Raw genomic sequence first — 26,758 nt, forward strand, 5'->3', positions numbered from 1 at the left:
CTCTCTCTCTCTCTCTCTCTCTCTCTCTCTCTCTCTCTCTCTCTCTCTCTCTCCCAAAAAATAGGTCTGCCACAATTTGTAATGACTAATAATTAAGATTTGTAATGAATGTATATCACTTGCTCTATATTTGTGTTTCTAATAAGGGGGGAGATTAGAGGTTACATATCCTACATGAAAGATCTTGTAGATTGAATTTTTTTTTAAATAATTGAGACTGTTGTCAATTTTTATAAGACAAATGTTCTGCAGATTGCCCATTGGTATTGGTAAATTTGTGCTTGGTGGTTGTTTGTTGAGGATCAGCAGCCTCTCTTGAGAAGAACACACTTGTATATATCCTGGTCATATTCTTGTTATTGAAGGAGTGCAGCATTTGTTGTTGTGATCACTGATCAGATTGCACTTTTATAATGATGCACATGTTAAGGATTTCCATTGATCGGGATGGAAGTTGCAAAGTTGAAATGAACAAGTTTTATATTCACAGATGGTTTTTGCATATCTGTCATACATTAGTTGGATTTCAAAATTCCCTAACCTTATTTATCTTTCTTTACAAACGTGGAAACCTTGTTGAAGAGGATTAAATTTGATTTATGCTTATCTTGTAATTTTTATTATTTATGTTTTTCTGTTACCTCAATTAATTATATGATTTTGTGGGTTACCAATTTCAAATTAGAAAGTAAACGTTTTGCTTGTATTACTAGATAGGATATAAAAAGAAAATTTATTAGTAATTTATATTATTACAATAGAAGAATTTTAGAAATGATGGTGTATAAAGATGTATTTGAATGCTGCTTGATACTCATAAAGTAATATAACTTTCAGACCAATCTCCCGGTATTTAAGGTGAAGGAGTCCAGTGTGCGCCGCAGGTACAGCGACTTTGAGTGGTTAAGGAATGAGCTGGAGAGGGACAGTAAGGTGAGTTGTTACATATTACATAGCAACAGCTTTAGTTATATGGTAATGCTTAACATGTATACTGGAGTTGTCTAAGACTTAGATATTCTTTGGTCTGTAAACAAGACCTCTTAGTCAAGGCACACTATTGTTTGCTGTGTTTATCAGATACAACAAAGTGTTGATCTCTGACCAACAGTTAGAGAGTTAGGTGTAGTACATGAAAGACTTGGTGTTACAGGTGATGGCTAGTCAATGAAAGGTCTGTTGATATGGGAAAAAAAAAAAAAAAAAAATAGCCCTCATGTTATCAAAGAACAGTGGTAGATTGTTTGGTTAGCAATCAGTACTAATTGTTAAGACAATGGTAGTGCAGTGTGGTGATTACCCAATTGTCATTCTTATCTTTCCCATTCTACATATGAAGCCCTTGACTTAATGCCAGGCTGAGCACCAAGTCTACTAAAACTAAATGCCAGGGAATGTAGTTTGTCTTATGGTATTGGACTATGGATTACTCCATGACATTCCCCCCCCTCTCATTTACCATTGATGGAACTTACAATGTGTATTTTATTGCATTATCCTTTTATTTTGTGTTTGTCTGTCATTCATTGGTATGATGTAATGGGGAGAATGAAACTCTGCTTCCCACTGTTGCACTGCTTCCCACTGTCACACTGATAGGATAAGAAAATATTTTTAGACTTAATAATACAGAGTAGTAATAAATAATATTTGTATAATTTGTTGTGTAGTGCAAGGATTACAAAGAACCATCCTGCAAGGAAGTGTGAAATTTATAGGAGTTTTATAACTGACCCTGTAAACAAAGATAAGGATGTCAAATTAGATTATGATGACTGAAAAGAGCACCAAATTGAAAGGTGACTGCACTCTTTATTATATTTTCCTATTAGTTCTTGAGATTGATCTTGTTCTTTATATAAATCTGTCACTCGATATTTTCCTTGATGCAAGAAAATTATATTTGTATATGAGCTAAGAAGATACTTGATTCATGATTCTTCATTACTCCCAACTTGTTTCATCACAATTTGGAAGGTGCCAAGTTTTGGCTTTCCAAGAAATTGCTAATTGTGACTCATTTGACTTGCAACTTCTAGAGTCATGTTGTAGTAGGGTGTCAGTTCTGTGAAGTCTTGAAGTTTTTAGAGGCCTGCTGCTACTTAGTGATGTTATGCTTAACGGTTTAAGATAATGGGAGTATTTAATAGGTCTGAAAAGTGATGGTTGTTTTGGATCCCTGGAGTATTATCTTTTTTGCAGATTGTTGTTCCACCACTGCCTGGAAAAGCACTAAAGCGACAGTTACCATTCCGAGGAGATGACGGTATCTATGAAGAAGAGTTCATCGAGGATCGACGCAAAGGTCTGGAAGTTTTCATAAATAAGTAAGTATGTTTTATCTATTTTTGTAAGTTTGTTTGTTTGGATAGGAGACACAGCCTTGCCTCCACTAAAAGGTACGTCTGTGGATCAGAGCACTTAGCAGACATTTATAAGGCAATGTAAGCTGTATGTATCTTGCTGCATGTCATACTCATAAAGTGAGGTATTTATTGTGGCCATTAAGTAAGTCTATGCCATCATTTCTCACTAAGAACTAGCTTAATGAATGTTAAGTTATTAGAAAACAAAAATTTTATGACAAACTGTGCAGCTTCACTACACCACTATGTCTTAACTAATGTGTAAATTAGTGAATTTGTATTTTGTTTTTCTATAATTTTCTTGGCAATCTTTTATCATATAACAGTAAAAGTTATTTTTGAGATTTTTTTTTTATGCTGATAATCGTGTACCAGGGGTATGACCAACAGAACCCTATTGCACAGTTCATGGCTTAATAGAGACAATGGATAAGCATTTTAGTTGTAGTGTTAATATACATAATGTGAATTTTAGTAGCTACTTCACCTTTGGATCTCTTTGGAACAACCCTGCATTAAGCTGTAGTTCACTATACTTTATCTTTCTGAATTTTGTTTATCTCTGTCTGTTCTACACTTGTATTTTTCCTCCTCCTCCATCTTGTATGTCAGTGAACAAAATCTCTCTCTCTCTCTCTCTCTCTCTCTCTCTCTCTCTCTCTCTCTCTCTCTCTCTCTCTCTTGTGGTGACTTATAAAAGTAGAATATTTATACAGAAAAGTAAAAGTAATTTTTGGAGTGACTTAGGAGTATCAGTAGTTAAAAACCTGTTTGTGAATTGTTCATATTGTAGGACTGACCAGTGTGAGATATAACTGACTCTTCTTTTCTTATGTGTTTTACTTTCAGGATTGCAGGACACCCTCTTGCGCAGAATGAAAAGTGCCTACACATGTTTATTCAAGAGCCAGTTATTGACAAAAACTACGTGCCTGGCAAAATTCGCAACACGTGAGCCAGCCTTATGTCCTACCCTGTTCCAATGGTCCATATGGGTATTTTGTGTAGCCACCTGATGCTCTTACAATTCTATTTCAGATCTGCTGTACATGAAAATGAAATCTAAGTTATATGTTTTGCCAAAAGGGACATCATGTAGTTCTACTATATGATGTTCCTTTTGTTTCTACCATCCTGCTGTGTCATGATCATCATGCATTAAGCAATTCTTTTGAGAGATTCTTCTCTTGCCATGCAGGTAGTTATATAGTGGGCTTGAGTCAACTTTTAATTCCCAAATGACACGTTATTGTAGATATGCTTTAATTTCCACAGCTCTACATGCATCACCGTAGGGGCAATGTAAGGACATTGTTATAGTATATTGAATGTAAAGTTGACTTTTGTTTTAAGTGCAGTAAATGTATGTAAAGTTGATTAAGTATATTTTGTTTTTGTTCAGTCAAGTTCTTAATTTCTTAAGTTTTAGTCTTAGTTGTATTTGTCTGGATTTGAGTCAAAATATGTGAGTATCAATGGCAGTGTTATTTCACATAATAGATACAATACAACTTTAAAACATGGCAGGATGAGTGAATTTTACTGAAAACTCAAACCAGTTTGTTAATTTGTTTGAATTTGTTGATAGTTGTTGGTGGATAAGAGCATCTATCTTTGAAAATTATTCCTATTAATAAAAGTCATGAAGGTGAGAGGAAATTGGACATAGTTTTGTAACATAACAGAATTTAGCTGACATCTTTATCTGCATTTAATATGCACATTATATTTGTGACTTGAAATTATCACTTAAGGCTCATGGCAAATCTCTTCTTCTTTATTGACATGTCAGGGTATACAAGTTGCATGTTTCTTGAGTCATATCTTGTGAAAGTTTAGATTGTCATATCTTGTGAAAGTTTAGATTAAGATACTGACCATAATTTTTACTCACTAGTTATCTGTTACTGAAACTTAATTCAAATTTGCTTTCATGTGGAACATTATCTTTTATTTGCTCTGTCATGGTTGTCTCTTTGCAGCACATCCAGGATATGAGAATTGAACAAAATGTGATAAATCAGTAATCTTTACCAATAAATATCATTATGTATGTAATAATATTTGGATTTCAATAAATTCCTCATAGTCATAATCACTATATGCTTAGCTGGTCCAAAAGTGATGCTCCTTGACACCTTCCCTCCTGAGAGACAGGTGGTCATAACATTCAGAATCTTGTTACTGTCGGTGAATTTTTTAATTAAAAATGTTTTCAGACATTTTCAAGATATTTGATATTAAGATTTTAAAAATAATGTACATCTGCATTTATGTATGAGTTAGCTTTGCCTAATCTTGAGTGTTCTAAATACCAATATTAGAAATATAGAATTTAAAAAATCATTAGGAATTATTACATGCATGCAGCATGTGCTGCTGAACACTCGGCTTGCTGTATGTGAATTATTTGTTTCCACAAGTTTTTTGAGGGCTTGATACTGTGATATTAGTAGTATCATAGTATTGTTATTTATATTTTAGAAAATTGGGTTAAGGCAAGGCTAACTGACTAGATCTACTTTTCAAGTTTAATCCAACAGTATATATATATACAACATACATTGTACGGTACTAGTAATAAATGTAAGTACAATGTGTAGAGGGCGGTAGGGAAGCACTGGTAAACAAAGCTCCTCCAATATAATAAAAGTACAACAGTAGAATTCGAAGATAAGAAAAGTGGAGCCTTGCCAGGAGCCACACCTCCCAGAGTCATTCCTTACAGTCAGGCAAACCAAACATTTGCTTGGGGCCCAAAACTTGCCCAAGAAAGCAAGGGCCCTGCGAGTTTCAACTAACTTCCACTAGATTTGGATTGTTTTTTGTTACTTGAACTTTTCATTGCAAATAAAACAAATATTTTTTTTTTTTATTTGATCTTGAGGAACAGTAGGTACTTATTTACATGTTGCACATCCTGAGGACCCCATACAATTTTTTGCATGGGGCCCTTGGGGAACCTTGGAATGCTATTGGGTTGGACATCCTTTTGCTACAATCATCCTCTTTGTATAATCTGTAGAAACAAATCTCTGATATAGATGGATTGCTAGATTTATAGATAAATATAAATAAATTTCAGACCAAAATGCTGAAAACCCCTCTCTCTCTCTCTCTCTCTCTCCATACTATTTTACTCTGAAATTCTTAATATTCATTTATAGATCTACCTGGCTACCTATAGAGATTTGTCGGTAAAGATTACACCAAGAGGATGAATGTAGTAAAAGGATGTCCATTTGTTCCAGTCTTTAACAGTCTTAACATGCCCTCTGGCCCTGGGGCACTTCATGAAAACAGTGATATTCTCTCTCTCTCTCTCTCTCTCTCTCTCTCTCTCTCTATTTATTTCTCACCAGAGCCAAGTTCAGCCAACTGAGCAAAGAAAGTGAGAAGCACAAAATACATGAAGGTGCAGTAAACCACAGCCAACACTAAATAGTGATTATGATAATAATAATAATAATAATAAAAAGTAGCATATAAGAATTGATCAGGTAAATGGTCACTATCTTTTATTCATTTTTTTTTACCTTGACATACCTCAGGTGCATGATAATGGAATGTACAGTCAAATCAGCAGTAAAAAAAAAAAAAAAAAAAAAAAAAGTGCGTATCAAGGAAGAGATTAGTCGTGGACCGAACCGACGTGGTGTCCTTGGGGCGTAAGCTGCGTATACCAACAAAATGCAGGAAAGAAAAGTATGAAACATAGTAAGGTGTCTAGTGAACGAACATTCTCTTTAATTTCTAAGACTGCAAAATATATGTTAATATAATGTAATGCCATGTCACCTATATTTTGAAGTACTGTATGGATTATTTTCAAATGCTAAAAATAGTTAAAACTACGTCCGCATGGCTATTATCACCTAGTAAATGTAGAATTGGAATTTGATATAACCCACATTACGAAACAGCCCTTTTAACTCATTTACTTCCATAATAGTCTACACATAGATAGTCGAGGAAGGGGGTGGCGAAGTCAAGATCACGAAGATGGCTGGTCAGAGATCGTGTTCTTGTAGATGCTTTGCCTTTTTAATGTCTGTAAAATCCCTATCGAATATCATCCACATCATGGAGACATGTTTCAAACCTTTATTAGCTTCCACTATATCCTACAAATAAGTGGAGCAAGGGGTAGTGGAGTCAAAATGACTGCTTGGTGGGATTGGTGAGGTTGGCGCCGCGGTACGACACTTTCCCCACCACAACATGATGACGCACCCGGACTTTTCCCGCGTTTTCCCCGCATGGACGCCGCTTCCCTCGTTATCCCTGTGCTGAGGGACCAACCGCCTGCAAGAAACGCCTTAGTAAGTACTCTTTGCCTTATTGAGAAGATGACAAGTGTGTTGACAAGACCTAGAGCACCATAAGAAAGGTTTAGATGAAGAAATAATGCGCCAGGAAGAATAGAAATGGTGACCCGGCTAGGAGTGTGTTGTGAGTAGGTCAGTCAAGGATAGTGTTTGGTGTAGAACGTTTCAAGGCTGTTTGACGCCACAGAGGATGCTGTGTCATTAGTAGCAATTTGTGTGATACAAAGGACTCGAGCTCGCCTATTTGGGTTTGGTAGTAGTAACTGGGAGACAACAGCCTTGACCTTCCTTCCATTATTTCCATGCATTTGTTTACACCGCTTTGTAGATTTATAGTGACGCTGGTATTGTTACGGAAATGATTATAACGTTATTATACGTATGACACTGTAAAGGGTCTGTACCTAGCCTTGAGATCACAGTTAAGTCACGCAAGTAGGGCCAGACAGACACAATCCGTGGCCCCGTGGGGCCTCTGGCACATTACAATTGGTTAAAACGCTAGTGCATAATTCCTTCACTTATGATAGGTAACAATGGTTTAACTGATGCCCTCAATTTCCCCTGAACTCAAGTAGAATTGCCCAAAAGACAACAGGACAAGTGGCATTCATGCCATTCCAGTTACTTGCATCATGATACACCAGCTGGCATCACAACTCAAAGCCGGAAATGATGCAAACCAGGCCAGTGCATGGTGATTTAATGGGTTTAGTGGCAGCCTGTCTCAGCTTTCTCAATATTGTCACATTTTTGGTAGATTTTTACACCAATCTTTCCTCATGCAGTATCATTATTATTATTTTTGTTTTTTTACATGATTCACATGAATTAGAGGCTCATTTCCATTTTAATTACCCCCCCTCCTCTCTCTCTCTCTCTCTCTCTCTCTCTCTCTCTCTCTCTCTCTCTCTCTCTCTCTCTCTCTCTCTCTTGACCCACAGACCGGCACGTCTAAATACTATCGGAACACTATCGAACAGAAATACTATCGAACACTACTATCGGAACACAAAAGTGACCAATTATGGATAAATATACAAGAAATCAAGTTAGTAATGGGATGTAAACGTTGCTAAGAACATGAACAATTAAGAATTAATAATTACATTGACTTTTTTGCCTCTATATGCCAAGGGTGAGTGTGATCAAAAAGGCCATAAATTGGAAGTCTCAAAAATTACCTGATTTAATAAAGACACTTTACAGTGTGGCTAATATTCGAATGCTGGACCTACGACGGGCTCTCTTTGGCATGGGAAATTATGTCCTCCACCCTTCCCTACATAAGAAATTCTATGTTGGGCATGCCCACTGGAAAAACAAAAGTGAAGATGACAAAAAAAAACTTTTCTCAGCATTTTGCACTTACAAGAAACAGCAAATTCCTAAAATGGTAACCTCCACTGACGGTGAATTCAAAGTTCCAAATGTGGGTGGTATTGCCAAAAACCTGGCCAGCGAGACGACCCAGGGCAGAAAGAGCAGCACCAAAAAAATAATGCAATACACCTTTCCTATGGTACACCTACCACCAAATCACTATGGTTCCCAACAAAGTCAATGTAATTATTAATTCTTAATTGTTCATGTTCTTAGCAACGTTTACATCCCATTACTAACTTGATTTCTTGTATATTTATCCATATTTGGTCACTTTTTGTGGTCCGATAGTAGTGTTCCGATAGTATTTCTGTTCCGATAGTGTTCCGATAGTGTTTAGACGTGCCCCCCACAGACAGGGAGGATTGGAAAATAGTAGTATTTCAAATAAGGATGAAGCCCAAATTTGATGAATCATAAAAAGACAAAATCAAGATAGGTATTGCTAAACCTAATCAAATCAAACAAACTTGACCCGTAAATCTTTAGAACAGGACCTCCTCTCTAATCCATGCAATAATAACACAAAATGATGAGTAGTTAATGGAGAACACGTACCTTGTGGTCTTGTTTGGGGGTCACACATGGTTATGTCACATTGCCTCACTGAAATTAGGGACGTCACTCAGAGTCTAAGTCCAAATAGTAAACATTGCTATTGTTGTCTATTGTATATATCTGGGGTTTGTGGGTAACATGAAGTGACTGTCTGTTGTTCACATCCTGGGTTTGTGGGTAACTGCTGAATAGGATTCTTATTGTGTCTATAGTTCTTTTGTCCAATGACGTGCCACCACCTCTTAAAAGCACAAGCTGCGCCAATGGGAATTTGCTATATGTATTCGTAGGCTGGGCACAGCTGGGCAGACAGGTGCACAGAGATCTGTGTGCACAGTTGAACCATGGCCACCGGGGACATTAGTTGTAAAGGTTGCGAATTTGATTACTACAATCGAGAAGAGGACCAGCCAGGACCTTCATCCTTTCGTTAAGGTATTGTGAGGAGGGGTATTGGTAGAGGTAGGGCATATTGTGTGAAGCTATAAGAGAACTGGTGTGGGGGGGAGGGAAGCTGCCCTAAAGCAAGGATACGGTAGGTTAGGTTTATGTTAGGTTAGTGTTGCAGGGGGGGTTGGGGGGGGTAGGTTAGGTTTCTGTTAGGGTTAGGCTAGTTTTGGAGGGTGGGTCTGGGAGGGTGCAGCTCCCCTGGCTAGGTTAGGTTAGGTTTATGGTAGGGTTAGGTCAGTGTTGTTGCGGGGGGGTCCGGGGGTCCTGGCTGGTCCTCTTCTCGATTGTACACTGACTTGCATCGCAGGAGCGATGATTTCCCAGTAATCAAATTCGCAACCTTTACAACTAATGTCCCAGGTGGCCATGGTTCAACTGTGCACACAGATCTCTGTGCACCTGTCTGCCCAGCTGTGCCCCGCCTACGAATACATATAGCAAATTCCCATTGGCGCAGCTTGTGCTTTTAAGAGGTGGTGGCACGTCATTGGACAAAAGAACTATAGACACAATAAGAATCCTATTCAGCAGTTACCCACAAACCCAGGATGTGAACAACAGACAGTCACTTCCTGTTACCCACAAACCCCAGATATATACAATAGACAATAGCAATGTTTACCGTGTGTGACCCCCAAACAAGACCACAAGGTATGTGTTCTCCATTAACTACTCATCATTTTGTTTTATTATTGCATGGATTAAAGAGGAGGTCCTATTCTAAAGATTTACATCTAACCCTATTATGTGCATTCCTTATTAGTTTTCATTGTTGCTGGAGGTGAGGGAACTTTGGCTGTCAGAGGCCTTGATTTCTTTCAAATTGCAATGAGGACAGTAGACATCTGCCAAAACGATAATTTACTCCCAGCTATGTCTAATAGCATTAGTTCTGATCTTATAGACCAGTTAAGGGGGTGCTGTGAACTTGCCGATATAGCTAGCTGTGACCTCACTGAATGTCTCCCTTTGTGTCTCACAGTTCAAGGGGCCAGTCACAGCCTGCCCTCTAAAAATACCTCTTCTCCACACAAAACTACATGTACTTACTACACACACACACACACACACACACACACACACCAATATATTTTAAAATTCTAGCAACTCCAGCACCAGCCTCGGAGTTCCATTCCAGGACAGGGATCCATAAATGCCCCACATATCGCACTGCTCTTCCAGTTTCGATCATAAATTTCTTTTTCTTCATTAACTTCTGCAACATATGCAGTCTAAGATCTAATTTTCAATTAGTAGAACACCACCTCTCCTCAGCTAAACTTCATCTCCTCTCCTCATCGAATCACAGGTGTCTGAGGCAACTGACAATAGTCTCTTTTCTGTTTCCTCCTACTTTATCCTCATTTTCAATCTAAAATTGGATATTGCGTCTATGTGCAAAATTACTTGATCTGTTCTTGTGCCCACACTCTTGAATTTTTTGAGTTATCAGATGAACTAACCTTCAACTTTGCTGTCCTCCACGGTGACCTAGAGCAACTGGTGCAACACCCTACTCGTATTCCTGGCTATCTTGAATATATGCCCAACATTCTTGATAATTAACTAACCTCTAACCCTTCTGCTTATGCTGTTACCCTATCTTCTCCATTGGGCTCCTCCAATCACAATCTCTTATTTGTATATGTGCTTAAGAATGGAAACAAAATGATTGATTTAAGAAAAATATTTATTTATTTTTTATTATTTTTAATAATTTTTTGGTAAGAGGGGAAACTTGCCAAGGGCAACAAGAATGTGAAAAAAAGATCCTCTGAGGTGCCAGTCCCTGGTCAAAAAGAGTTAGTTAAAAAAAAAATGAGATAAATGTCTTGACATTGACCCTGATTTGGTCTCTCTCTCTCTCTCTCTCTCTCTCTCTCTTTATAGATGAATTCAATTATAGATGAAAGTATTTTTATCTGGTAGTTTTTTTTTTATTGATTTTGAATGAATCTGATATTTCCATTGTACCTACATAATTATTCTTTGATCCTCCTCCTCCTCATCTGAAAAACTAATGATTAGCAATAAAGACAAGTAACAGATTGAGTAATGCAAAACTTTGAAATCAACTGAAAAAAAAAAAAAAGGAGAAAATTGCCTTCAGATTTTAACCTATACTCAACAAAATATATTTGTTTATCAATGATCTCTTTCCAATCTGTTTATTAATGATCTTTTTCCATGGTAGAGTACCTTGAAGGAAGATTTATCCTGGATGAAATGGAATTTACTCCCAAGAAACGGAGTATTCCCACTTATAATAATGGTAAGTGTTGATTACATGCATGTTTGATTTATGTGAGATTTCTTACCACTATACTGTGTTTTCTGTAAAACTGGGACCACATTTCACATATGCTAATTGCTTCAAAGTATAAATTAGTGACTGTGACTGCTAAAAAAGGGTGGGAACTAATTTTATGGCAGGATCTGATTCATTACTAGGCAACAGTGAAAGAATAGGCTCCTGATGTGGACTGTGTTGGAATGCTCAGAGATGATGTAAACAACTAAAGATATGTAGCTAATAAGATGCTTGGTATTTATGTGAAGAAGAAGAGATGACAAGCAGCTTCCTTAAGTTTGATATAAGTTATATATATATATATATATATATATATATATATATATATATATATATATATATATATATATATATATATATATGTGTGTGTGTGTGTGTGTGTGTGTGTGTGTGTGTGTGTGTGTGTGTGTGTGTGTGTGTGTGTATATATACACACACACACACACACATATATATATATATATATATATATATATATATATATATATATATATATATATATATATATATATATATATATATATATATATATATATATATATATATATATATATATATATATATATATATATATATATATAAAGAAGCTGCTTATGAAAGGCAAGATTTGCTTTAATTAGACTTTAGTATGGATAGTTTTTAGTATCTTGCATGGGATAGCCAAGAATTTATTGAGCTATCAAATATGATAATTTTGACATGTTTCCTGATATTTTGCAGGTCGCCACACTCCATACTCCAGTGGTGGCCAGGCCCATTATAAAAGGTTGAAGAGGATTAACCAGTCTGGCTCTCCTCGCAGCCCATATCTTGTAAGCCCACCTCAGACATATTCACAGAAACGTTTTATGACTCGTACAGAAAGGATTGTCAGCCTCTCCACAAAGACTGCTAATGCTAATGAACGGTTAGTGACACCAGAAAAGAAAATAATCAGGAATAGTCCATCACCTCAGAGCACCAAGAGACCATTTATTGACGTCAACAGTGTTGAGCGTGTCAAGGGGTCATATTCATCTCGGCCCGGTGATCAAGATGCAGACACACCGCAGAGCACCAAGAGGCCATATATTGCAGTCAAGACTGATGAGTGCCCATCACACCTCAGTGATAGAGATACTGACATTTTTGATGGCAAAAGTAAACACAATGATGAAAATGATCCATATATTTTTAACTCCAGTCTTGACTGTGATACCTATGACAAAAGAACCAAGCGAGATGAAAAGAACTCCATCTTTCCAAAGACAAGTGCCGTAAAGTCATATCCCAACAAAAAGAAGCAGGTTGACATCTCCCGACCAAGACTCCTGGTAGATGTTATGCCAGATAAGGTAGAAAAAGCTTATGGGGTCAACTATAAATCTGAAGCAGAAAAAGAGAATGTGCCTGCACAGACGAGAGAACTGGTGTCTTCGCCTGAATCTGCCATCAAGAGGCAATTCATTGCAGCCAAGACTGAGGAGTGTGCCAAAGTGTCTTTTCCATCACACACCAGTGAGCGAGATACAGTTACTTTTGATGGCAAGAAGAAAGTGAGTGACGAGAATGATCCTTATAATTTTTGCTCCAGTCTTGATTCTGATACTTCTGACAAAAGAGCCAAGCCAGATATTGACAAGGAGAACAGCATCTTTCCAAGGACAAGTGCCATGAAGTCGTATCCTAGCAAGAAGAAGCAGGTTGATATCTCCCGATCAAGACTCCTGGCAGATATTTCCCCAGACAAGGTGGAGAAGGCTTACGGGCCCAGCTTTAACTTTGAGGCTGAAAAGGAGAATGTGCCAGCAGAGACCACAACAACAGGAGACTTACTGACTGCCCCTGAACCTGCCACCACCCTACCACACCTCATTGGGTGAGTACATGTGAATATTATGGTTGCTGTTATCAAAATTAATACATAATAATGATTCTTGAAAAACAATTAAATGAATATGGTCATGTAAAAAGTTTCTCCTTTGACATAACTTTTGTAAAGGAAGTGATAAAAGGAATTTATAAATCATGGTTCAAGAAATTTTGAGTGAAGAAAGGCAATTTCTATATTATGTCTCAAAGATTCATTAAAATCAATCAGAGAATACATAGAAAATGATGATGTGTGACTTTACTTTAGCTTGGATTTGAAAAAAGAATGCTAAAAACTACTTTACTTTAGCATGGAACTGAAAAAAGAATGCTAAAACTGATTACATTTGATAGTTGCTTATGCACACACACACACACACACACACACACACACACACACACACACACACACACACACACACACACACACACACACACACACACACACACACACACACACACACACACACAGTTGTGTGAAATAATTATCAAAGAAAAATGGGTTAAACATGTGGAAGAAGAACAAGTCATATCGAACAGACAATTTGGGTTCAGGACAGGACGGTCATGTGTGTCAAACTTATTAAGCTTCTACTTGAGAGTAATGAAGGACTGGAAAGCAGAGATGGATGGGTGGACACAGTATACTTGAACATAAAAAAAGGCTTTTGATAAAGTCCCTCGTGGAAGACTACTTTGGAAACTAGAGAACATAGGAGGACTGTGAGGAATTTTATTAGAATAGACAAAGGATTATTTGAAGGATGGAGATATATGCTCATCTTGGGGTAAAGTAACAAGTGAAGTGCCACAGAGGTCAATGTTACCCCCTATTATGTTTCAGATTTATGTAAATGACATTCACAATGGATAAACAGTTATATTAATTTATTTGCTGATGATGCAAAGCTGCAAGAGTTATCAAAATCCGGTAGGACTGTTTGCTGTTACTGGAAGATGTAAACAAAATCTATTAGTGGAGTAAGAAGTGGAAATTGGAGTTCAATGCCAAGAAATGTCATGTAATCGTACTAGGAAAGAGCAAAAGAAGACTGGTATGGAACTATCTGATGGGAGGGGAACAAATAATGAAGACTAAAGAGGAAAAAGATCTGGTAGTGATTGTACAGGAAAATCTGAACCCCAAATAACACATAAGCAAGATATTTGGATTATCATATAAAATGTTGAGTAATATAAGAGTGGCATTTAAATTCATGGACAAAGATATGATGAAAAAATTATCACAAGCATGATACATCCAAAGCTGAAATATGCAGCTGTGGTATTGTCTCCCAACTCTAAAAAAGATATGAGAAAATTAGAAGAGATACAGAAGATTGCTTTTTTTTTTTTTTACATTACAAGGGCACTGGCCAAGGGAAAACAAAGTGTTGGAATAAAAAAAAATCCCGCTGGTTGCCAGGCCCTGTTAAGAGGAAAGTAGAAAGAGAAAAAACAAAAAAATCTAAAAGGAGGGTCCAGTTAACGTAAGAGGTGTCTTGACACTCCTCTTTTGAAAGAGTTTAAGTCATAGGCAGGTGGAAATACAGACACAGGTAGAGAGTTCCAGAGTTTACCAGTGTAGGGAATGAAGGAGTGAAGATACTGGTTAACTCTTGCATTAGGAAGATGGACAGAATAGGGATGAGAAGAAGTAGAGAGTCTTGTGCAGCGAGGCCGCAGGAGGGGAAGGCATGCAGTTAGCAAGTTCAGAAGAGCAGACAGCATGAAAACAGCGGTAGAAGACAGATAAAGATGCAACATTGCGGCGGTGACTTAAAGAATCAAGACAGTCAGTTAGAGGAGAAGAGTTGATAAGACGAAAAGCTTTAGATTCCACCTTGTTTAGTAAAGCTGTGTGTGGATCCCCCAGACATGAGAGCCATACTCCATACACGGGCGGATAAGGCCCTTGTACAGAGCAAGCAGCTGGGAGGGAGAGAAAATGGACGAAGACGCCATAGGACACCTAACTTCTTGGAAGCTGATTTAGCAAGAGTAGAGATGTGAAATTTCCAGTTTAGATTTTTAGTGAAGGATAGACCGAGTGTGTTTAATGTAGAGGAGAGGGAAGTTGAGTGTTATTGAAGAAGAGAGGATAGTTGTCTGGAAGGTTATGTCGAGTAGATAGTTGTAGAAATTGAGTTTTTGAGGCATTGAACAAAACCAGGTTTTCTCTGCCCCAATCAGAAACAAGTGAAAGATCAGAAGTTAGGCGTCCTATAGCATCTCGCCTTGAGTCATTTAATTGTTGTTGGGTTGGGCGTCTGTTGAACGCTGTTGAATAATGCAGGGTGGTATCATCAGCATAGGAGTGGATAGGGCATTGAGTCAGATTTAGGAGATCATTGATGAATAATAGAAAGAGAGTGGGTGATAGGACAGAACCCTGTGGAACACCACTGTTGATAGTTTTAGGGAAGAACAGTGACCGTCTACTACAGCAGCAATAGAACGATCGGAAAGGAAACTGGAGATGAAGGTACAGAGAGAAGGATAGAATCCGTAGGAGGGTAGTTTAGAAATTAAAGATTTGTGCCAGACTCTATCGAAGGCTTTCGATATGTCAAGGCCGACAGCAAAGGTTTCACCGAAGTCCCTAAAAGAGGATGACCAAGATTCAGTTAGGAAAGTAAGAAGATCACCAGTAGATCTGCCTTTACGGAAACCATACTGGCAATCAGAGAGAAGGTTGTGAGCTGATAGATGCCTCATTATCTTCCTATTAAGGATAGACTCAAAGGCTTTAGAAAGGCAGGAAATCAAAGCTATAGGGCGGTAGTTAGAAGGATTGGAGTGGTCACCTTTTTTAGGGACAGGTTGAATGTGAGCAAACTTCCAGCAAGAAGGATAAATAGAAGTAGAGAGACACAGATGAAAGAGTTTGACCAGGCAGTGAGCGAGTTCGGAAGCACAGTTTTTGAGAACAACAGGAGGGACTCCATCCGGACCGTAAGCCTTCCGAGAATCAAGGCCAGAGAGGGCCAGGAAAACGTCTTTATAAAGAATTTTAATTTTAGGGATGAAGTAGTCAGAGGGTGGAGGAGTAGGAGGAATATGCCCAGAATCATCCAAAGTTGAGTTGGTAGCAAAGGTTTGAGCGAAGAGTTCAGCTTTAGAAAAGAAGAGACAGCTGTAGAGCCATCTGGATGAAGTAAAGGAGGGAAAGACGAAGAAGTAAAGTTGTTAGAGATATTATTGGCTAGATGCCAGAAATCTCGAGAGGAGTTAGAATTGGAAAGACTTTGACATTTTCTATTGATGAAAGAGTTTTTAGTAAGTTGGAGAATAGATTTGGCATGATTACGGGCAGAAATATATAGGGCATGAGTTTCAGCAGTTGGATGGCTACGGAACCGTTTGTGAGCCGCCTCTCTATCATTGACAGCACGAGAACAAGCAGAGTTAAACCAAGGCTTTTTAGCTTTAGGGTTAGAGAAAGTATGAGGAATGTATAGCTCCATGCCAGAGATAATCACCTCTGTTATGCGCTCGGCACAAAGAGAAGGATCTCTGACATGAAAACAATAATCATCCCAAGGAAATCAGAATAGTACTGCCTTAGTTCCTCCCACTTAGCAGAGTTAAAATGCCAGAAGCACCTCCGCTTAGGCGGGTCCTGAGGCTGCACTGGAGTGATAGAACTGGTAACGGAAATTAGATTGTGGTCGGAGGAGCCCAACGGAGAGGAAAGTTTAACAGAGTAAGCAGAAGGGTTGGAGGTTAGGAAAAGATCAAGAATGTTGGGCGTGTCTCCAAGGCGGTCAGGAATACGGGTAGGGAACTTCACTAGCTGCTCTAGGTCATGAAGGATAGCAAAGTTGAAGGTTTGTTCACCAGGTTGGTCAGTGAAAGAAGATGAAAGCCAAAGCTGGTGGTGAACATTGAAATCCCTAAAATGGAGATCTCAGCAAAAGGAAAGTGAGATAAGATGTGCTCCACCTTGGAAGTCAAATAGTCAAAGAATTTTACATAGTCAGAGGAATTAGGTGAGAGGTATACAGCACAGATGAATTTAGTTAGAGAGTGACATTGAAGTCTTAGCCAGATGGTAGAAAATTCTGAAGATTCAAGATTGTGGGCACGAGAGCAAGTGGTGTCGTTACGCACGTATGCGCAACATCCAGCTTTGGATTGAAAATGAGGATAGAGCAAGTAGGAGGGAACAGAAAAGGGGCTGCTGTCAGTAGTCACAGACAACTGTGTTTCGGTTAGGAAGAGAAGATGAGGTTTAGTAGAGGAGAGGTGGTGTTCCACAGATTGAAAATTAGAACGAAGGCCACGAATGTTGCAGAAATTGATAGTGAAAGTATTAGATGAAGTGTCAAGACACCCAAGGTCGACAGCAGAGGGCAGTCCGACCTGGGGACATTTATGGTCCCCTCCCCAGAGGGGGACTCCGAGGCAGGGCGTGGTGAAGCCATTATTAAATTTTGATTTGAAGAGAGTGTAAAAGTGTAAGGTGTTGTAGTGTAGTGTAGGAAGTAGTAGAAGTTGTCTTTAGAGGGCAGGCTGCAGCTTCTCAATTGTATAAATGAGACCACAAAGGGAACCGGGAAGAGAGGACACGGGGAATCACTCAGTCTGCAGCACTGCCTACATCCCCGTAAGTACCTCTCCTGGAGTATTCCACCGGGCGGCAGGTGACTACTGCCTACTCCAGTAAAAGCTACAAAGATGGTGCTGGAACTAAGGACCTAACATATGAAGAACGGCTGAAGGAAATGGGACTGCCAACCTTACAAGATAGAAGAGAACAGAGACCTAATAACAATGCACAAGATAGTCAATGGCATTGAGAAGATACACAAGGAAGACCTGGTTCTGGTGACAGAAGAATATAGAAGGACAAGAGGACATATAAAGATCAGGATGAGGCAGTGTGTGAAGGATATTGAAAATACAGTTTTCCACATAGAATGGTGGAGAAGTGGAATGCACTGAATAATGAAGTTGTTACAGCACATAATGTGCATAACTTTAAGGAAAAATTGGATAAATGAAGGCATGGAGACAGGACACTATGAGCCTTGCTTGAACCCTGTACAATACAAGTAGGTAAATACACGCGCACGTGCGCACACACACACACACACACACACACACACACACACACACACACACACACACACACACACACACACACACACACACATACACACAGCTTATTAAACCATCTTGCATTATTTATATTATTTCTGTTTGCAGATTTCCTAACTATGGCAATACCTGTTACCTGAATTCAGTGGTTCAAGCTCTGTTTGGATTGTCACCCTTTGTCGGGGACTTGCAGATGGTGTCTTCCCAGCTCAACTTGCCCACCACCTCCCTTTCCTCAGGTCTCAATCAAGTTGTAGCTACTCGCAAGAAGGGACAAGTGCCATTGGTGAAACAGTCATTGAAGTAAGTATTCTTACATCTTTCCTGCATCTCTCATGGGAGGTTGAGATGTAGTCTTTTGCAGGGAGCTAAGATGTAGGCAGTCATGATGTGAAGTGAAATTAAGATTGCTGGCTTTGGTTCTAGGATGTTGAGATGTTTTAGCATAATCAGTATTGCTTGTTGCTAATATGTATGGCCACTTCATTCCCATGTTATCACACACTCATCCCAGATTCTGCTTACAAGTACTTAAGTGATTTCCAATAGATACAGGACAAACCAGGTTACTGTGGTGAAGTAAAAGTCATAGAACACAAACCAGTGCTATTGCCATAGTGTCAACCGGGGAAAATTGGACCGTCCAACGAACCGGTACAATTCGGACCGCCTCATTCTTATTTACAATAAATTCATATATAAATTTCTTTTTGAAATTTTGAGCATTTCACGATAGAAAGTAACTATTTTCACATTTCTTGTGTAGGTTTGATAAAAAAATTGATACAGGAAAGAAATTACAATTATATGACTGAAAGCATTGAATCGTAGCCCCCCAAAAAAAAGTGCGGCAAAGTTTTTTTTACCAAATCAGCGGTTTCGGCAAACTTTGTTGTGGCGGTCAGATGCGGCTAACTATCCTCTTCCAAATTGATGATTATAGAGTGTTTTACCTCTACTTTAACATGATTTCATCAGCAATACTTTATTTAGCTTCGTTTACCCACAATTAATGCTCACTTTTTGGTTCAATTTACCCCGGTAAGGAAAATGCGGCTGGAGGAAATCGAACCGGTAGTTTTTAGTGTGCAATTGTTTATATTTTGAAAATATGCATTAATATTTTGCCCTATGCCATCTTTGGCTTATAAAGGGGATTGCTTAGACTCATTATATACCCAATAATGTTATTAGGATAATTAGGGTAATTTAGGGAAATTTTTAATGAAGACTATAAGCCTATAAATATAAAGGACTTCAAAAAGCTAGGAATTGTCCGCTCACACTATCTCTACAGGCTAGCGAGCAATAGCGAGCTCAATAATCTATAGAAAAATGAATGTGGAAACCAATGAGCAGTATTTTTATACAAAAAATCAGCTCCCTGTTGCTTGCTAGCCAGCAGAGTGGGAAGGAAAATTAACGTGACCAGTCTTTTGACACCCTGAGCCTATACCCTGTTTTTACTCAGCTGATCCTCTTTCGTCTGCTAGGAGTGCCCATTAGTAATATATATGCATATAATCTGCTTATTATATGCTTATGTATCACTTCATAGGAACCTTATTAAAGTACCTTTCACATTCAGAATAAATAATCTTCTTACTGAATACAATAACTTCAAGTGTTACACCAAAACATTGGCTAAAGTAGCCAAATAAATGAGTAGGCTGTGTAGTCTATGAGTAACAGTTTTTTGTTCTACACTGTTTCTTGCCATTCATTTTGTTATTTTGAATGTGAAAGGCTCAATGTTTATGAAATAAACCTTTTTATTTTTTTGAGGAATTATATCCATTTATATATATATATATATATATATATATATATATATATATATATATATATATATATATATATATATATATATATTTGCATTTATAAAGGGTGGTTCAAATTACCCCCATGGGTGGTTCAGTTTACCCCGGTGGGGGGGTTCACATTACCCCATTTTTTTTATAACTGTGAACCACACTTATTACTTAAAAGCTGAAGAATCTGCTATGAATGATTTTTGTTAGTGATTTAAAGGCAATAACTTGCTTATGTTTTCATAAAATTTTTGTAAGTATCTTAATAAATATGGGAACAGTATCAAAGTTTGTCAAAACCTGGTCCAAATGACCCCGGTCGACACTATTGCATAATATTTAACAAAATATCTCCTCAAGATTAGTGCTTTATTTTTCTTTGATATTTCTTATTATAATATTGAGTATATAATTTTGTTGTAATGAATGTTTTATGTATTCAACATTTAGAACTTCTGTGGTGTAGCAAAATTTCATATTTTAAAGAAGCTTAACTGATGTCACTGTCTCTTTGCAGGACAGTAAAGGAAAATCTTGTGCGTGTTGATGGATCCTTCTCTGGTTTTAAAATGCAGGATGCTAATGAGTTTTTGACTCGTGTCCTCGATACAATAAAGGACGAAATTGATCGCAGCCACATGACCACTCCAAGTCCTAACCGCTCCCTCACCTCTAAGGATGAAGACTTTGATGAAGCACTGTTCCCTGCCATCCCAAGGTGCCAAAAACTCTTGAATAGGGTTGAAAGTAATTTTGAAAATGAAGTGAACATCCACTCCAAAGACAAGAGTTCTGCAATCAATAGGAAAGACATTGAACAGGTGCAGGTGGGACAGAGGGCCTCTGTAGGGCAGGAGACTTCTCTCAGTGAATTGATGTCATCTGAGCCTGAAGCTGAGAGTGAACAACTTCACCTGAGTGTTGCACAGGCCATTACTCCTAGCAAACAGTGTGGTGAGCATACTTTGCCCAGGAATCCCATTAAGGATAATTTTGAGTTTCAACTCTTTGAATCCTACAGGTGCCTTGGGTAAGTGTTCTTGACTGTGATTTATAAGTGGTTATGATTACATGATAATATTATCTTGATGATTCATGGCATTGTTATCATTGTGGTGCATGTGAAATATGTCATTAACATGCAAAACTTTTCATAACATTTTAGTTCCTTGATACTTGATGTTTATTTATTTAATAGATACTCTTAACATTGCATGAAAGAATGTGTAGTATTTTTATTTGTACAAGTATACTAATATGATGTTAACAAATAGGTGCAATGAAGTGGAAGGAAAGAAACAAGAGTATTTTGGACTCTATGTGAACTTACCAGAGGAAAATAATGAAAGTATTCAAGATGCCTTATCAACCTGCATGGGTGAAGATGAGAGAGACCTCAAGTGTGAGAAGTGTGGCCACAATCGCTCCTCAGTAATGACTTCAATTACCAGATTACCGAGGTGAGTATTTAGCCTAGCATAGTTTCGTTTTGTTGATTTTTTATATTATATTGTGTCGATTATTGATGATGGTCAATATAGAGGGACATAGATAATTATATATAATTAATCTTGTGTTAGTTGAACTTCTGAAATATGGAAATTCACAGGTTTTGAAATTTCTTTTGGGTTACTTGTAATTTTGCTTTCAGAATACTCATTGTGCAGCTAAAGAGATACGAGTACAAAGCAGACCAGGGAGAAAGCATCAAGAGGTCATGGAGGGTTCCTATCACACGTTGGCTTAATTTAGACGATTATGTTTGTGATGCCACACCACCATCATTATGGAGTCCACAGTCTGCAAGGTAGGTTGCAGCACACCTCATAATTGATGTGCTCAATGCTTCTTGGTTTTCCTTCACAGCATGTAGGCCATGTGGTGCTGACAGTCCCTCAATCTGGCTTTAGAGTGTGTTAGGAAGCCATGTCCTTGTACCACATGTGTTTCAAGATAGATTGACCAGATGTTGTCTGTTGGTTGTTGATTGTGTAATCCATTGCTTTACAATCTTTTCATTTCAAGAGCCACTTGTCAAGTATCACGAGTAATGGAGGTTGAACGCCCTGTGTTAGAATGATCCATCAGTAAATACCAATCAGGTGTGTATCAATGAATAACAGTTATGATTATGAAAGATTAAGCCACACTGGGAAGTCTTGATGGCTGTGTACAGGTTCCACCATCCCAGGCCACATCTTGCATAAGGCTGGTGTAGGATCTGATATGTATTTTGTGTACTGCGCACCACAGACATAAAAAATTAATGTTAGTTTCTTTCTTGCCATTACATTCATGTCCTCTGTTTCAACATTCATCACTATGTGCCCTTTGACTATCTTGTTCACTCTTATAGGCATTACATAGGATTACTTTTAGCTTATTGTTCTTCTTCTCAGCATTACTCCTCGAGCCAGCAAGCAGACCACCCTCACTGTGCGCAACCTGTCCTCGGAGCTGAATGTGTGTGAGGGACGCAAGGAGCAAGAAGAACCTTCCGTATGTTCCTCAAGTATTATCAGACCTGCCGAAAATCCTATTCCTCTTCCTTCGTCTGATAAAGAAGATGAGGAACTTCAGGTAAGGAAAGGAAGAAAGAAATATTACATGGGAGGATATTTTTGTTTTGTATAGGAAATGTACTTCATCAAGTAACTCTCCCAGTACTAGGTTTCCCTTTCATCCATCTCTTGGTCATTTACTTTCTCTGTGGGGCATCATCCAAGTGAGTGGCAACAGTAAAAGCACAAAGCTTACACCTCCTAACCCTTTTTTTTTTTTTTTTTTTTTTTTTTTTTTTTTTTTTTTTTTTTTGTGTGTGTGTGTGTGTGTGTGTGTGTGTGTGTGTGTAAGAATTTATCCTGTACTAGCACTTCACTCACTAACTTTTACCCAGGTCTGCTTCATGTTTCCTTATTTCTCCCACAAACCATATGTCAGAAATGAGAGTGGCCATGCAGTAGACAATAAAGGTTGGATAGGCCAGCTACACCATCTCTATGATGTGTTTCTCTTTCAGGAAGTGATGCGGCGAAGTATGGATGACGTTGGAGGCAGTAGGGAAGAGGATGAAATCCAACAAGCTATTAGACTTTCCTTGCAAGATCTTGGTATGAGCTATACTCACGAGAACCAGAACCAAACTAGTGAGGAGCAGGTGAGGATTTTATGGCAATTTTTTAGGGACATGTTTTTACATGAGGGAATGCTTTTGAATGCTGCTGTATGCATGTAAACATGTCTTGGAATTGCCCCATTTATGAAAAATGTTTTACTGGTGTATTAATAAGTGCATATTGCACTTGAAAATGTGTTTGTAATTTTTTTTATTTTACCCTTATGCAAATTCAGCATGCATGTTTCATGTATCTTTTCTGAGGTTTCTTGATGCTATGACTCCAGCATTCTTGTTTGATTCTCATGTGGCTAGTAAATTTGATACAAGGTACAAAAGTAAGGAATGAAGTGTGGAGTGGTGGAGACAGTCAAGAACATCACATTAATTAGAAGATAGTGGAATGGAAGATATTTAGTGGTATGGTAGATGCAGTGTATGAAATGGAAGGACAGAATGCTGTTCTAGTACCTTTGTCACATTAGGAAGATAGACAAATGACAAGAATAATTACTTTATTCTGATATTTTAAATTAAATTTTTGCACAAGTTTAATCATGGAATATATTGGACTTACTGCAAAATACTGATCTGCAAATAGAGATACTAAAAATTGGTGTACTGATGTAGGAAGTGGCTTTTTCCATTTATTTATTATTTTTTCCCAAGATTTTACTTCTGCACAATTTTTCTTCAATGATTGCTGGTGAGGATAGATAGGTAAGGGTCTGGTGCATGTGTTGCATTGTCATGACTAGACTCTTACTCATCTGCTCTCACTGGTCCTCTCATCAGCTCAAGTTGTACAAAGTATTGGCTCCAGATTGTGCAAAGCTTACATGTGGTATAATATGTATGTATAATGAGTTTAAGCTTGAGAAATTCAAGTTTAAGAGAGAAATTGGAAGAATGTGGTTTTCAAACTGAGTGGTTGATGAATGGAATGGACACAGTGGTCATGTTGTTAGTGCTGAGTCAATAGGGAGCTTTAAAAGAAGATTAGATGAATTTATGGATAGGGATGATAGATGGAATTTCGTAGCTTTGCTCATACAGGGCCTAGGAGTGTCTTGCAGCCTCCTTCTTTTCTTATGTGCTTTGTATTGTATCAAGACAGTATTACAGCTGTTGAGTCCTGTGGTGTTACAATGATATACTTCTATGGTTTTCTCATGTTGTGTATTATGTGACTGCAGATAATTCTCTCTCTCTCTCTCTCTCTCTCTCTCTCTCTCTCTCTCTCTCTCTCTCTCTCTCTCTCTCTCTCTCTCTCTCTCTCTCTCTCTTTAGTATAGATATTTTTTGTTGCCCTCGGTTGGTGCCCCACCAGCATAAAGAAAATATAATAATAAATAAGTATACTTTATACTCTTGGATCAAGAGTATTTTGAGCTCAAACAAGCTCCACAGAACTATTCCATTTATATTAAGAAGAATAACTGCTTATAGGAATGGTAGGTTATATAGAACATTATTTTTTGTTTTCAGGTTAAGGAAGATGAAATTCCTACACAGCAGTCAGAAGAGGAGGAGGTCAGCAGTCACCAGCATGCATTCCGTCTCATGAGTGTTATTAGTCATTTTGGATGCACCACAAACACTGGTGGGTCTCTAATTTGTTTGAAAGTAGTTGATTTTAGAAAATTCTGCTTTGCCTATACTTTTGAGTGTGTGTGTGTGTGTGTGTGTGTGTGTGTGTGTGTGTGTGTGTGTGTGTGTGTGTGTGTAATTCACTGTTTGATCTGCTGCAGTCTCTGACGAGACAGCCAGACGTTATCCTACGGAACGAGCTCAGAGCTCATTATTTCCGATCTTGGGATAGGTCTGATCAGACCAGGCACACACCACACACCGGGACAACAAGGTCACAACTCCTTGATTTACATCCCGTACCTACTCACTGCTAGGTGAACACGGGCTACACGTGAAAGGAGACACACCCAAATATCTCCACCCGGCCGGGGAATCGAACCCGGTCATCTGGCTTGTGAAGCCAGCGCCTAACCACTGAGCTACCGGGCCGTGTGTGTGTGTGTGTGTGTGTGTGTGTGTGTGTGTGTGTGTGCGTGCGTGGCAACCCCGTTAACAAGGTGTTATATTCCTAAAAACCCCTTTGTTAAGCGAAACTTCGTTTAACTGATTATAACAAGTATAACCCTGATTTGAACTTCCATTGAGAGTAAGCAAAGTGAGAGTGCATCATAGTACAGTAAAAGGTTTAATGAAAGTAAAATTATGAAGTTAAACATTTAGGTAGTTTAATTTAAGTCATTATAATGTACACTAATGTATGTATGTACATAACTTTATAATGTTGATGATCTTAACTTTATGAAGGGAGGGAGAGTGAAACGGAAATACACTAACCGGCAACCTGTGGAATGTAAACAAAGTGCGCATCATGGTACTGCATACAAAACTTATGTACCATATTTCCACAAGGCTTTCCATTTTATCCATTGTAGAGTCACGAGTTCTGGTGGTTCTTTAGCTTGCAAGGAAGATGAGGTCTCACTAGCCTTCTTAATAGAGTCTCTTGACTTGAAAATAGTAGACAGTAGATGGAGTCAAGCCATGGTGGGAAGCAATGTTATTAGTTTTCTGGCCTTTCTCTTGTCTGTGAATAATACCCAGCTTCACTTCGAGAGTAAGACACTTCCTGGTCTTCTTAGGAACGTTAGGCCACATTGCAGGGTGTTTTGGTGGTAAGTTGAACTAAGGAAGATGAGCTGCTGGTGACGCTGTTATGTTTTGACTGGGCAGTGAGTGGTGCGTGTGATCTTGATCTTGATCTTGATGCTACAGGTGACACAGAATTTCTTCTGAGTCAGGCCTTTGTATCGGCAGAGCCTGTGTTGTCCACGAGAGGCTTGATCTTGATCTTTATTCTATAGGTGTCTCAGGATTTCTCCTGAGGCAGGCCTTAGTACCAGCAGCTCCTGATGTATTCAAAAGCCTGTCAGCTTGCATGATACAGTGGGGCTTTCAAATTTGGAAAAAAATTACCTGGATAAAACTTCGTTAAAGCGAGTTTGGTGTTCGTTAAACGAGCAGATGGTATTAAAATGAAACCTTCGTTATAGCGAAATTTCGTTGTGTGAACCTTCGTTAAAGGGGGTTGCCTGTATATATAAACAGTCTTCTAAGACTAAGTAATGGCAGCAGAGTGATGTTTGAGACAAGAATAGGTGTTACTGAATTATGTCATGATGGTAACACATCAACTTGCCTTCCAGGACATTATGTAGCTGATGTCTACAACTGTGAAGAGAAAAGCTGGTTCCATTATGATGATGAAGCAGTATCCAAAATACCTGAGAGTGTGGTATTAGCAGAGGGGAGACAAAAGAATGGATACATTTTCTTCTATGTCCACAAGTAAGCTTTAGTCTTCATTAATGTTGTGATTTATTCCATTGATGCACCTTTCAAAGTTAGAGAAAGCATTAATTCAACTCTTAAAAGGAAATCTACACAGAAGT

General features: G+C 38.3%; 2 protein-coding genes across 2 annotated transcripts in view; both read left to right on the top strand.

Moving 5' to 3' along the window:
• Window positions 1-837: 837 nt before the first annotated feature.
• Window positions 838-4,427, top strand: LOC123514519 (sorting nexin-12-like; the record flags this gene model as incomplete). Its single annotated transcript, XM_045272405.1, is given in 3 exon segments — window positions 838-933; window positions 2,203-2,327; window positions 3,216-4,427. Coding segments are annotated over 3 exon segments (327 nt in total), but the record flags the coding sequence as incomplete, so codon positions are not given.
• A 2,126-nt stretch (window positions 4,428-6,553) lies between these two features.
• LOC123514517 (ubiquitin carboxyl-terminal hydrolase 37-like) overlaps window positions 6,554-26,758 on the top strand; it is a 21,431-nt gene continuing 1,226 nt past the window's right edge. The window contains exons 1-11 of the mRNA XM_045272403.1: window positions 6,554-6,688; window positions 11,280-11,357; window positions 12,117-13,254; window positions 18,459-18,653; window positions 20,679-21,191; window positions 21,436-21,621; window positions 21,813-21,968; window positions 22,561-22,741; window positions 23,181-23,318; window positions 24,765-24,879; window positions 26,513-26,654. Of these exons, the coding sequence (XP_045128338.1) occupies window positions 11,312-11,357; window positions 12,117-13,254; window positions 18,459-18,653; window positions 20,679-21,191; window positions 21,436-21,621; window positions 21,813-21,968; window positions 22,561-22,741; window positions 23,181-23,318; window positions 24,765-24,879; window positions 26,513-26,654 (2,810 nt within the window). The 5' untranslated portion in view covers window positions 6,554-6,688; window positions 11,280-11,311. The remainder of the gene's footprint in view (window positions 6,689-11,279; window positions 11,358-12,116; window positions 13,255-18,458; window positions 18,654-20,678; window positions 21,192-21,435; window positions 21,622-21,812; window positions 21,969-22,560; window positions 22,742-23,180; window positions 23,319-24,764; window positions 24,880-26,512; window positions 26,655-26,758) is intronic.

This window comes from Portunus trituberculatus, chromosome 38 (assembly GCF_017591435.1).
Source record: "Portunus trituberculatus isolate SZX2019 chromosome 38, ASM1759143v1, whole genome shotgun sequence".
NCBI lineage: Eukaryota > Metazoa > Arthropoda > Malacostraca > Decapoda > Portunidae > Portunus > Portunus trituberculatus.